Below are 14,853 nucleotides of genomic sequence, written 5' to 3' on the forward strand. Positions count from 1 at the left end.
CAAAACAAAGACAGAACAAAAAAGTAAAGTAAAAAAGGAAGAACAAACAATTTAAAGACAGTCAAGGAACCGGCAAATGAAGAAGAAAAACAGAAACAACTAAAAAAAAAAAAAAAAAAACAGAAATAATTAATAAAAAACAAAGACAGAATGAACAAACATACAAACAAAAGACAGAATAATACAATCAAATAATAGACAAAGAACAAACGAATAAACAAAAACGAACAAGATAAATAAAGAAAAAAATATAAACAAGACAAACAAACAAAAAGAAATAATGAAAGAAAGAACAAATATAAACAATAAAAACAGGCAGAAAGAATGAACAAACAAATGAAAGGAAGGAGGATAGAAAGAAAAAGAAAAATGAACAATAAAAACCTAAAAAAAATGGGGGAAAGAACAAATAAAACAAATAAACAAATAAAAATAACAGAAATGATAGAGAACAGGAAAGAAAGAAAGAAAGAAAGAAAGAAAGAAAGAAAGAAAGAAAAAGAAAAAAAAGAAAGAAAGAAAGAAAGAAAGAAAGAAAGAAAGAAAGAAAGAAAGAAAGGCGTGAGCAGGAAAGCAGTAGACAGAAATATATGAAGTGTTGTGTTCTGCCTCCTCTTGTCTTTAGGGATCCTTAAATCAAACACTGAGAAACATTTGTGCAGAGCAGCTGATGACAGAAAACATGAGAGAGAGAGAGAGAGAGAGAGAGAGAGAGAGAGAGAAAGAGGAGAGAGAGAGAGAGAGAGAGAGAGAGAGAGAGAGTGTGGTGGGAGTGAGACGAGTCCCCTCATCTGGGTGGATCAAGGGTGCACACAGGACTGCTCAGCACACAGATAACTGCTGCCCGTGAACACAACTCTGAGTCACTTAACATGGAGTTTACTTCGCCTCAGAATGAATCATGAACTGATTTGCATGTAATTCAATTTAAAAAAAAATAGCCCAGGTGCCCCTGTAACTCAGTAGAGCACTACACATACTGTATACTGAGCTACATGGCTACTCTTGTGTAGGAGGCAAACGCTGACTGTATAAACAGAACTGTATAAATAAATAAATAAATAAATATTATATAAAATATTATTATTATAGATGGTTTTACAACAACAACAATAATAATAATAGAAATAAAAATTTATACAATATAAATATTATTAAAAATATATTTTTTTAAATAAATAATATTAATATTAATCATAAACAAATATAAACATGACCACATGATCTTTAACTTGAGCAACTTTTTAATAAAATTCACATTTAGTCATTTAGCAGCAAGCATTTTTCATAACATTTTCTAGTTGAAATAAATAAATCAATATATAAAACAAAATTAGTAAAAAAAAAAAAAAAAAATTGGTTGTAAAATATAGTATCTTTTACATTTGAAATAATGAGTAATAACTGCGGTTATGTAAATTATTAAATATATTTTGAACAATTTCACTTATTATACCTACAAAGATAAAACATTTTTTGTGAATGTATTGTTATTTTGAACTAGATAAACGTTATATGCATATGCATAATGCATACTTTTCAAAATTTAAATAATCGCACATAGTAATTACAACGTCATATCATTTACGCCAAACAATTTAGTTTTTAAAACGCGTTTAAAAAATGTGTTAAAACACTAAAATATGGTTTTCAATAAGAATTGTGTGCACTGCAGTTTAACTCTTTGCTGTCTAAAAGTGAGTGACAACATCTGACAACGCAACTGTAAAATGATCTGTTTACTCTGAAACCGCAGACGTTTCTACAGCGGGATGAGGGCATTCTGGGTGGGTCGAGAAGTGCAGATGCCTGGTAGGCATGGATGAATCAGTATGAATGGACCGACAGACCGAAGGTGTTTGCCAGCATACGAGTACAGCGGCTGGCAACACACATATCTGTGAGTCATATGGAAACGTAAAGCAATTGAAAGCAAGTCGCATCCCTGCAGGCTTTACGAAAGAAGATGCGCATCAAACTACAAAGCTTAAAAACTTTTCCAACTGACTGATTCTCAATGGCCGAACCGGAGCATCTTAATACGGGTGCAGATCCAGATGAGATCGGGGGAGATTTGAGGTCAGATGCGCAGACGGGTCAGACCCAGCTGGCATCGCTTACACCCTGCGTGAGGAAAGGGAGGGAATTTATCGAAGACGTGTTGGGGAGAGATTAACAACAACAGTCGGACAGACTGAGAGTGGGCCGATTGGGTCAAAGAGAAGGAGGTGGTCGTTTTTTTAAAAAAAAGGGATGAGCTAGGACTATCCTGTCTTATCATCGCCCTGCAGTGGGCCATATTTTAGCCATCTACCTGCCGCAGCATCCTGAACGCATTGGGCACGGAGGCCTATCTTCAAAGAGCGCCTCGAATCGGCCGTGCACCCGCACCGTGAGGGAGGGGGTTATTAATAGCCTCAAACACCAATGCTAATGGGGCTCAGCTTTACTGGCCCACCATCAAAGACTCCCATCAGGCCCTGCTACAGATAAAAGGGACAGTTCAACGGATGAGCAGTGCTTATACAAATTGTTACAAGACCCCATTCTCCAACCAATTCTCCTACAACTGCCTACAGTTCATGAAAATCCCTGTGAAAATGGGGCTTTCCACACTATTTGGCTGTCATATGGGTGTCAGTTAAGCAATATTAAACCAGTGAGTTGGTTTGGCTCTGCCTAAGTAGGTTTCATTTTAAGAGATCATGAAGCTGACACAAAAGCAAAAAAGTATGTACAAGAGACAATCCCATAATGTACTGTGACAAGTTTAATGAAAACGCCAAAAATTCAGATTAAGAATGCAATCTCTTAATCCACTGCCAAAATAAGCAAAAATGAATAAAAGCCAATGAACACCAAAATCGTTTCAAATTGGTCAATTATGAGGTTTCCTTAGAAGCCGTTGCCTATGTAGGCTCACTAGGTTTTGGAAAAGAGCCTTTGATTCTCTTTTAAATAGTTTTTTAACGTCTTTCCTATCAATTTATGTCAGGCTGAAAAAGAAAAAGTCAGTTGATCCAACCCATCAAAGTAGAGTGTTTCCGCTTTAACTTTTAAGTGTCAGTTAGGTTTCTCCTGTATTCTCAATCATCACATACTTTCCATAGTCACAAACTTCACTGGGGTTGCAATAAAAGGACACTGCCTTGCGATAAATTCAGCCCTATACAGTCCACTCTTTGGCACATGTGTAAGTTAGAGTGTTTAACGATTAGTACACATGGCCCACATAAAACCTGTGCAGGTGCTGGTAAGTTAATAGCAGAGTTAAACTATTCACGAAAGTAATACATCTGCACATTTCCAAATAAAATGCAATTCTAAGTGGGAAACACAAATGATTCTTTCATCAGTTTGGTGCCACTGGCTGCCCAACTTTGATCCATTCTGCACATTTCCAAATAAAATGCAATTCTAAGTGGGAAACATGGATTCTGAACAGGACACTAAAACCTGCTGGTCTCAAAGCAGGAACAACTAACATCAGTATCTGAGGGCTGCGATAATGTCCGGGTCAAAACAATTTATGCAAAACAAAAATACACAGCAAAAATTACTTATAGGTATTCAAGAGTTTTTACTCTTTTTGACAAAAAATACTAAAATACAAAAAAAAAAAAAAAAAAAAAAAAATACTAAAAACATTGCAAAACCTTATTTGTTATTGTTAACTAAAACCAAATCCATTTTAAAAATTAAATAAGAATACAAAAAAAAAAAAAAAAAAAAAAAAAAAAAAAAACTAAAATTAGAAACGTTGCATTAGCAACTAACTGAAACAAGCTGAAGCTGTAGTACAAAAATTCCTAAAATTGAAACTGAAATAAAAATAAATGAAAGCTAAATAGAAATATTTAAAAGAATAAAAAAATATATATAAAAAAGAAACAACAGCACATAAGATGAAAATTATTAAAACTGAAACTAAAATTAAAATGAAAACTATAAATACAAACTATAACTCTAAAATTACACAAAAACACCATAATAATCAACAAGGCTGATGTGGCTCCTGTTTTCACCTTGCTACAATACTACAGTATTCTATATGTTTCTGTACACTTGGTAGTTTAAAATAATAATTTTAATTACAAAAAGCACTGTTTGTATTGACTGCTATGAAATATATGACACCTGACTGACTCCAACATAAAAGTCAGCTCCTGATGGCAAAAAGATGCTGAACTGCATTTACAGTTTTATATTTGTAAACAAAGGCCATAGCATGCTATGTGAAGGTTATGTAGTCTGTCGCTCGTTTTGATGTAACAGGTATATATGGGTGACCGTATTACCTGAATGCTGCCAGATAGTCTGCGTCCCCCATGGGTGGCTCCAGACCACCGGTGAAGGCCATGTTCACGGTAAAGCCCACGCCTGGACCGATGCCCACCTATAGACAACACAGACAAACCACAAATTCAATTCAATTAAATGTGCGGTTTAGTAAAAAAACAAAAGAAGTTCTTGTAGGAGCAGATGAGCAGGCATTATGAATCATGCACATTCAAACTTCCCCAGGGAAACCGCTAAATTAAGGCTGATATCACAGAGCCAATAAAAGACGAATCCCAACAATTATGACCAGAGTACAACCATAATGAGGTTTTATTTGAAAGCCAAATGGACTTTGACTAATACCAGAATTTAGGGCTAAAACGGAGTCAATTTAATTTTCAATCCCCTCATTAGTTCAGAGGCAGGAGCTGATTTACCGGATTAATGATAATGAGCATTAATTATAACTGAGAGTCAAAATGGAGTCAAATAAGGGGAAAAGAAGACCACAACTATCTTTTGCTCTGCTCATGTCAGGTTGATGTAAAAAAAAAAAAAAAAAAAATTATAAAACCTGACAATTTCCAAAAAAAGAACGAACATCTGACTGTCTGTGCAAACAAATCACAGGATAATGTCACAAATTTGCTTAGTAACCTAGAAATAGTGCAGAATATTAAACATTTTGTCTTTATTTTCCCAAATTTTTCTTAGTGAGGTATTCCAACCCCCCAAACTGTGTTATTTTCAGGTTTAAATCTGATTTTGAATTTCAGACTTTCAATTAAATCTCAGACCTTTGTATCAAAATATTGGTATTACATGCATATGTTAATACTGTTGTATTTCTCTTGCATTTTTAATTTACATGGCAACAATGGCTGCTTGGTATAAATTCTGGTTCCTCTTACTGAAAACAAATATAAACAAAAGAAATTGGAAAAAAAGTTTTATATACAGTACCATTTAAAAGTTTGGGGTCATTAAGGTTTTTACTTTGAAAGAATTATACTTTCATTTAGAATTAAACTGATCAAAAGTGACAGTAAAGCCTCTTCCTGTATATTATTACCAAAGATTCAGATTAAAGCTGTTCTTTCTATTGTTCAAAGAATTCTGAAAAAAAAAAAAATATTGTACAAAAATATTACGCAGCATAACTGTTTTCCACATTGATGATAACAAGAAATGCTTCTTGAGCAGCAAATCAGTATATTAGAATGATTTCAGGAGGATCATGTGACACTGAAGACTGGAGTAATGATGCTAAAAATTCACCTTTTTAATCAGAAATAAATTAATTTTAAAATATATACAAATAGAAAACAGTTAATTTAAATGCAAAAATATTTAGCAATTATTACTGATAATTTAGCATTTTTTTTTCTGTTTTGACTATTTTTGATCAAATAAATGCAGCCTTAGTGATAATACGTCTTCTTTCAAAAATCGTACTGACCCTAAACTTTTGAATGGTAGTGTATATCAAATTATGTTCAAAATGCACATAAAACCCACCTCATCAGGGGCTCCGCTGCCAGGGAAGAAGTTCCCATCATCGTAGCGATGGAGAGACACATACAGGACATTAGGGTCACTGTAGAAGGCCTGTTGAGTCCCGTTGCCATGGTGAACATCCTAATACACAACAGTACATATGATTTAAATGTCATCTGTTTGTTCTAGTGACCATTAAGAAATCAGAAATCATAAAGAGCTTTAGAAAAAAACAGAGCTTGGAAAGAGCTTCATTTCCAAGTATGTTCCAAACAAGGAATTTGTCTTGGTGACAGGAGCTTCCAGTGCAGAAGAAAGTACAGATGTAGTGCAAACATACATGAACATGTATGCAGATATACACAGGAATTACACAGTAGAGATGAAATATAATATAAGAAAAAAAAAAAAAAAAAAAAAAAAAATTCAGTAATGCAATATAATGTAGATTTACAAGACATACATTTTTTAGATGGTACTCATAAAAGTGTTTGTTATAATGGACAAAGTAAAGCAATGAAAGTTTTGTTTTGTGTCTGGCTGTCTATAGGCAACAGCTGGAAGAGAGAGTGGGCTGGGTGTGTGGGGTCCAAAGTGATTTTCCTCACTCTGGAGGTGTAAACATGTTGGGCAGGGGGGAACCAATAATCTTCTCAGCAGTCCTGACTGTCTGTTGTAGTCTCTTGATGTCTGAAGCAAACCAGTCAGTTATGGATGAACACAGGATGGACTCAATGATGGCGAAGTAGAACTGTTTCAGTAGCTCCTGTGGCAGGTTAAACTTCCTCAGCTGGTGAAGGAAATGCAACCTCTGCTGGACCTTTTTAGCAATCGATTCTATGTGAGTGTCCCACTTCAGGTCCTGAGAGATGGTTGTGCCCAGGAACCTGAATGACTCCACTACAGCCACAGTGCTGTTCATAATGGTGAGTGGGGGGAGTGCAGGGGGGTTTCTCTTGAAATCCACTATTATCTCAACTGTTTTGAGCGTGTTCAGATCCAGGTTGTCATGACTGCACCAGACAGCCAGCTCTTTAACCTCCTGTCTGCAAGCAGACTCGTCTCTGTTGTTTATGAGGCCGATGATGGTAGTATCATCTGCAAGTTTCAGGAGCTTGACAGAGGAGTCTTTTGCAGTGCATTCGTTTGTATACAGGGAGAAGAGCAGTGGGGAGAGCACACATCCCTGAGGGGCGCCAGTGCTGATCGTGAGAGTCCTGGATGCGAGTTTCCCCAACCTCACTAACTGCTGCCCATCTGTCAGGAAGCTTGTGATCAACTGACAGACTGGGGTGAGCACGGAGAGCTCGGGCAGTTTGTCTGAGAGAAAATCTGGCATAATGGTATTGAAGGCCGAACTGAAGAACACAAATAAGATCCTTGCGTAAGTCTCAGGTCTATCAAGATGTTGCAGAAAATAATGCATAATCCAAAGACCTGTTGGCTCTGTACGCAAACTGAAGAGGATCCAGCAAGGGTACAGTGATGTCTTTCAGACCGGCCAACACCAGTCAAAATAGCACAAAACAATAATATTTGGTTAAAGCCAACACCATTTGGTTTTAAAATGTAAAAGTCAGCACAAAAAAAGACATGTCGTCTTTTATTCTTCTGTTCATTTCTTTAAAATATCCTCCTCACCACTTCACTTACATCTCCTCCGCACTACATAAAGGACAAAATCAAAGACATACAAAAAGAAATAAATAAAACACAATTAAAAAACTCTTTTGTGTTTGCTCCGTGTGACAGAAGGAGGAAAAAGGAAAGACATTTTTAAAAAGACGACCACAGCACAGCCCTGACACCACACGTACACGTCAACCTGTGCAACACAACAAATTCCACCCCACCGCCCCAACACAAAAACCAAAAAAGCCCGTTTTCAACGGAGAACGTCCCACATGCCATGAACTATTCTATTGTGTATATTTAAAAATTATTTCATCTACAAAAAATAAACTAAAATTAATTTAAAAAATAAGTAATAAAAATAAAGGACATTTAAAAATATGGAATTAGTGCAATACATTAAATATGTGCTACATAGCAGGAGGAATATAAAATTTAATTTATTTTCTTTTTAATGTTTTATTATCAAATGAAGTAATATATAACCCTGAAATGACCCTAATTTACAATAGAGCCCTGTAATAACATACATGCACTCATTTAAAATATTAATACGTTAAAATTCCATAAATTATGTTTATATGCCAATAAACCAGTGCAACATTTCAATTTTAACACACACACGCTGCGCCCCAAGATTCAGACGAACAAAAAAGAAAACTATTAAACTGTGATAAAAGAATTAAAGAGTTAGAAAGAAAGATAAAAAAAATTGTGATTTATTGAAAATGATGGATGCAATTTTTTCCACTGTTAATATATGCACCATTGTTACTGTTTGGGAATCGGTTTGAAAATGAGATTATTTGTGCAATTCAGATTGTTAACTCTAGTGGCACATAAATAGGAAAAGGGACATTTATTAATAAAGAAAATAGAAACTCATTGTGTGTGAACTTACCCAGTCTACAATGAGAATCTTACTGACGTTGAGTCTCTGCTGCAGGAGTCTGGCTGCGATGGCGACTGAGTTGAAATAGCAAAATCCCCTGTTATGTGTCAAAAACAAAAAGCACAAAACAGCTTGTGAAAGAGAACACAGAACCAGGTCAGTCAGCTGCTGTGTGATCTATCGTGGAGGGCCTGATCGTGTGTGTTTGTGAAGTGGACCTCCTGGCCTGATGGATTGTCTCATTTCACTAATGACACGATTCACCCACTGCGTCCTGGCTTGACATCAGAGCGGAAGAACAGGGCCTGGCCCCCGGCCCACGGCAGAGGCACCAAACCTCAGTCTGCTCCCCAAACACAGCATCGATGGAACAATCCTTTTATTTAACCTTTCACCATAGAGACTGAGGAACACTCGTTTACTTTAACCTTTCCATAATGAGGGAGACGCACTGGGAATAAAGATGGGAGGAGCGGCTGTGACGCTCCAGCCTTTAAGAGCAGCAAAGCTCGGCAATTAGAGGGAATTTAGTCCCACGTTAATGATCCCTGACATTAATTTGGATAAACCATCAAGCTTTAAGATAAATAAAACTGCATCCAAGTTGCTGAGCTGAGCATTGAGAACGCTGTGTACCCAAATCAGCTCAAACATAAAGTCTGAAGAATGCAAGAAAATGCTTCCAGATCAGCAATAAATGGTACTTTTCAGGAATAAAGTACAGAGGCCTGAAACTCTTACAAAACGAATCATGAAATCAGTTTGCATGTCTCAGCATTTGGTCAGTAAAAAGAAGTGCTTAACCTCCAGAAAATGCTGACTTACAATAGTGAAGTCAAACGAATGGTCATTTTTTTCACATATTTTTTTGTAATTACTGTTTTCTAGTAATATAAACTAAACTTAAAAATTAATTAAACTATACTATATATATATATATATATAGATATATATATATATATATATTATACACACTGTATATAACAAATATATACATACACATATACAGATAAAACATACATACATACATACATATACATATATATATATATATATATATATATACTGTATATATATGTTAATTTGTAATTACACTGTAAAATATTATTTTTCAAAGATATAGAAAAAAGCAATTATTGGAGTACAAGAAAATACTATTTTTCTGCGGTGAAAATTGTTTCACCATTATTTTTTTAGTGCACTGATAAACATATTCATCCAGAAAAACTATTTGTTTGATGATTTTTTTTTACAATTACTTGGGTAACAATGCTGAATAATTTAAAATCTCTTTCGTTTCGTGTTCTCTGGGAGATTCAAAACTCTAATGTCAAGCTACAGGAATCCATTTCATTGTTGGATACAGAAGACACACTCCAAAGTCAACCTTACTCATGAAAAAAGCAGTTTATAACACATGCTAGTCTTTCCAAATAAAACTGGCATGAGTCACTGTGGAGATAACGTCGGCCTACTGTGCTGTATTCACCTCACCCATAATTTGCATTACTGTACTGAAGCCAGCGTGAGAGCTGGAAGTCCTGTTGTCTTGGCCAGGTGGTCCACTGCAGTGCTTCAATTCATTTACATGAGAGGATAGTGTCACACTGATATATGGCACTGTGTGTGTGTTTAAAGTGATGCTGATATCGGCTGTGGAGTGTATTTGGAGATCACACAGATACAGTGGGGACGTACATGGGAGTGCTCTCCTCAGCGTGGTGTCCTGGAGGTCGCACAACAGCAAAGCCATTCTGTGAACACAATAACACACACAACTGTTTAAGCCACAGCGTCTCAGACCCTGGACGTGAGAAATACATAGGCACCTTAACAGAGTCTTCAAATAATATTTTATTTCAAAGTAACATTCAAAAAAATCAATGTTATAAGGGAGCATAAACTAATTAACATCAATTGAAATTAAACATGAATTATTGTTACTTTTTATGTTACTTAGTAAAAAAAAAAAAAAAAAAAAAAAGGACATACTTATTAATGTTTTAAGGGAGCATAAACTAATTAACAAATAACAAACAACAAACAACAATTCAAAAATCAAACATTGCAATATATTAATGTTTTAAGGGAGCATAAACTAATTAACATATAAGTAACAACAATGCATAATTTAATTAGCAATATCATAATTACGTAAAAATAATACATTTTACAATAATTCAAAAACATTTTAAATTAACTGAGTTATTTACTTTTGAAAAAACTTCTAGTTCAGTCTTATATCCAATATGTTCAATCTTATATCCAGTCAATATATTATCCTATTTGTTTATATTTTTGCTATATATAATATATACATATATATATATATAATATATATATATATATATATATATATATATATAACATATAAATCTGTATACTGTATAGATAAAAAAAAAGAAAGAAAATAAAAATGAGAATAGAATGGGGGAACAAAATAAGGATTACAAGGGATGATTACTAAGGATTAAGAAATATCTAAAGACTTTGCACCCACAAAGAGCAATTTCAATTAAATATTTTGTCTATAAAAATTTTGTCTTAAAAAAATATATAAAGGAAAAATTTAATAAGTAATTATATATAAAATATAGGAAGTTTGATGTAATAACATTTGATTAAAACAATAATATTTAATCTATTATTAAGTTCAATTAAAGTAGATATTTTAGCAATGATCATCCCATTTTTTTATACATATTTTGGCTGACTGCACACCCATATTTATTTATTGATTAGTTGTGATTTTGTCATTTTATGCAGCATTTCACTTTCACTGAGCATAGAATACACTAGAACTTGCTGCACTGAGTCTGGCTTGGACAGAGTATAATGGTGGCGCACTGATGAATGTGGGTTCATTTACAAAAACATCATTCCAATGTGGATGCTACCATGTTTCCGCATGCCGACCCATGGCTACTGAGAGAAAGAGGACTTTTAGTCTGCTAATACGGGATGTTGCGTTCCCTCACAGTTCACACTGGGTTGCCTGCAGCTGCATGATATTGTTATCCTTCCTCACTCCAGAGAATATTATTATATCCAGAGAATAGTGAAAAAAGTGTTTGGATTTCAGCTGATGATTGTGGATGATGTAGGTGTATTGTGTTTTTCCGGGCATGAGGCATGTCATTTTTGAATGCGATGATAGATGCATTTCAGTGTGTTGTGTTACTGGGGTGGGCGGGAGCTCAGTCAGGGTTAGGTTACGCTATGGGATGTTTGCATTATGTGAGCAGATTGTGTCTTTTGGGTCACTCCCTGTGGTCTCTGAGGATGCCCCAGGTCACCTGACCCCAGATAAACACTGGCAAGGCTGCAACTCACCTCATTATGAGTCAAACAAGCCTGAGGGGAAATATAGGAAAGCTTATTTCTGCCAGGGAATAAAGAAAAAATATATATGAAAAAAAAAAAAAAAAAAAAAAAAATATATATATATATATAAATATATATATATATATATATTATTTCATAGATTTATACAGTATCTCACAATTGAAAGCTTACATTTCACAACTTTGACTTTTGTTCTCAGAATCCTGTTTACATTTCACAATTCTGACTTTTTTCTTGGAATTCTGAGTTTTTGTCTCGCAATTCTGAATTTATATCTCTTAAGAAAAAAAGTGAGAAAAGAGGAAAAAAGGAATTATGAGATGAAAAGTCGCAATTACCTTTATTTATATTCTTATTCCGTGGCATAAATAATCTTCCATAGAAATCACATCTGTGAAATGCTCCAAATTCTGACTGGGTGAGCATAAATCATACATCTGTGACCGCTGAGTGTGTGAGAGAGTGTCAGTCTTACCCTCAGCTCTCCTGAAGCCACCTTAAACACCAGATCCACTACAGATCCCACAGCCAGACGAGCAGCACTGGACGAGTGAACTTCATTCCAGATAGTGTCACTGTCAACCTGTTAATACACACAAACACATGTCTGTTGCAGTTAGGGTGGAGATGACACTGGAAATGCTATCAAGTGTGGTCCCCCCCCAAAAAACATAATAATAATAATAATAATAATAATAATAATAATAATAATAATAAGTTATCTGTCTCTTCAATAAACAGGTTAAGCTAGCTGATAGGATTTATATCTTTGGTACTTTTTACTCAATTCATTATTGTATTGGTTCTACTTAAAATAATAAACAAAAAATAAAACGTAATAATTTTTTTTTTTATAAAAATAGAAAAACATATATAACACTTATACATAAAATGTAAATATAAAAATATCTGTACAAATATGAAATAATTATTATAAAAATAATAAGTAATAATCTACAAAAAAAAATAAATCACTATGCTTTGCTAGCCACAGTTAGTCCCACTGTAGTTAACTACAAAAAAAAAAAAAAAAATGTATGGGGTCTGTCAAACTAATTAAGCCAACTTAAAAGTTACAAATATTAAAAACACAATTTTATTATAAACGAATATTTAAAAATGTAATTATAAAAAAAAATATATAGAAATTAATTAAAACAAAAAAAGAGTAAATACTGTTGTGCTTTTTCTGTTATTAATGGAGTTAATGTTTCATGAAAATTCATAATACTTTGTTACCCACAAATCATTACTCCCACTGTACTTAAAAGTGATTGCGCTCACAATTTCCAAACAGTTATTAAATGGTTAGTAAATGGTATTGTGCATCCTTATGTTAGCGACCACTGAACAACATTCAGCAGTTCTTAGTATGTGTCTCCTCATGAACCCACGTCTGTGAGGACAGGGGAAAGTCTCTCGTTCCAGTGTTTTCTCACCACTGACAGACTACACAGGACAGAAGTGTGATGTTTACTCAGACAGCAAACAGACACAGCAGAGTACATGAAGCCTTCGCACCCAACCGTTCCCAAACATCCTCTTTTGTGCCCTTCTCGTTCTCACAGAGGAGCTTAATTGCTGAGCAATCAGGAAGCGAAAACGACACACAAACCAATAACATGGTCACAAAGAAGCCAGAGGCTCTTTTGACACCTAATGCACAACCCAAAGAGCACGAGCATGTTGGGAGTTTAGGGCAGACAGGTCGAGAACGGGCATTTATTCTGTGACACGAAAGGCAAATAGTGGCGGTAGAGACCTGGCTCGGAAAAGGGGCATTCCCAGAATGCTTAGAGACAGAAAACAGCCATTCATCAGGCATTACTGATTATGCTCACACACGTCTGCCCTACAGCCTGCAATTACTGCACAAATGAACACACACATACACACAGGAACACACACACTAATACTTCAATGCTTAAATGGGGTCATGGGTAAAATGGGTAAAATTAATTTTAGAACATTAAAAAAATAAATAATGCTGTTTAAAATAAATAAATAAATAAAATAATTTAAGTTTATACCTTTTTTCATAAAACACAAAAATCAATTTTTCAAAAAACACAAAAAACTATTTTTTTAAATTACAAAAAATATATTATACAAAAAATAAAAACAAAACTATATTATACAAAATAAAAATAAATATTTAATTAAATGATAAAAATAAATAAAAACCAAACTATATTGTTTTAAATAAATAAAATGATTTATCTATATAAAACATATATAGATAAAACAATAAAATAAAAACAATAAAATATTTTTAGAAGTTTATTTATTTATTTATTTTAAAGGGGGAAAAGTTTTTAAACTTTGGCATTCTGTAGTTCTGCGCATCAAACGGAAAAAAAATAGTCAAAGCTTGCAATAATTTTAAGTATTTACAAACATTTGATATATATACATGTGTATATATATATATATATATATTATGATATATATATATATATATATATTATATATATATATATATAAATTAACCATATGTGACACTGTCTGGAACACAAAACAAGTCTTAAGTCGCTGGGGTTTATTTGAAGCAATAGTGAAAAAAAACATTGTATGGATCAAAATTATTGATTTTTCTTTTATGCCAAGAATCATTAGCATATTAAGTAAAGATCATGTTCCATGAAGATATTTTGCAAATTTCATATTGTAAATATATTAAAGCTTAATTTTTGATTAGTAATATGCATTACTAAGAACTTTATTTACACAAATTTAAAGGTGATTTTCTCAGTATTTTGATTTTTTTGCACCCTCAGATTCCAGATTTTCAAATAGTTGTATCTCAGCCAATTATTGTCCTATCCTAACAATCCATACATCAATAGAAAGATTATTTATTCGGACCTCAGATGATGTATAAATCTCAATTTTAAACAACAGACACTTAAGACTGGTTTTGTGGTCCCTGGTCACATACATTATATTTGAACTAGTGAAAGCAGGGTGTTTAAAATGGTGAAAAACTGTGTCAGCTACAAAAAGTCTTCTCTTGAACATCCAATATCCATCAACCGACTGCCAATAAAACATCTTTCTCATCCACAAAATCATCACGCTCTATTTACAGCACGTTTTCCAATAAACCACGTACGACCATTGAACTAATTTCTGTTAAAGTGCTCGAAACATCTTAGAGGAAGGAATATGTGTCTCTGCAACAGCATGAGGAGGGGAAGCAGGCAAAA

General features: G+C 33.9%; 1 protein-coding gene across 1 annotated transcript in view; it reads right to left on the reverse strand.

Moving 5' to 3' along the window:
* The window catches only part of LOC109092976 (histone deacetylase 4-like), a 193,531-nt gene that overhangs the window by 23,977 nt on the left and 154,701 nt on the right, over positions 1-14,853 (reverse strand). The window contains exons 18-22 of the mRNA XM_042764236.1: positions 12,123-12,230; positions 10,001-10,056; positions 8,312-8,399; positions 5,800-5,919; positions 4,299-4,396 (exon numbers count right to left, since the gene is read on the reverse strand). Coding sequence (XP_042620170.1) covers positions 4,299-4,396; positions 5,800-5,919; positions 8,312-8,399; positions 10,001-10,056; positions 12,123-12,230 — 470 coding nt within the window. The remainder of the gene's footprint in view (positions 1-4,298; positions 4,397-5,799; positions 5,920-8,311; positions 8,400-10,000; positions 10,057-12,122; positions 12,231-14,853) is intronic.

This window comes from Cyprinus carpio, chromosome A9, assembly GCF_018340385.1.
Source record: "Cyprinus carpio isolate SPL01 chromosome A9, ASM1834038v1, whole genome shotgun sequence".
NCBI classification, from domain to species: Eukaryota; Metazoa; Chordata; class Actinopteri; order Cypriniformes; family Cyprinidae; genus Cyprinus; species Cyprinus carpio.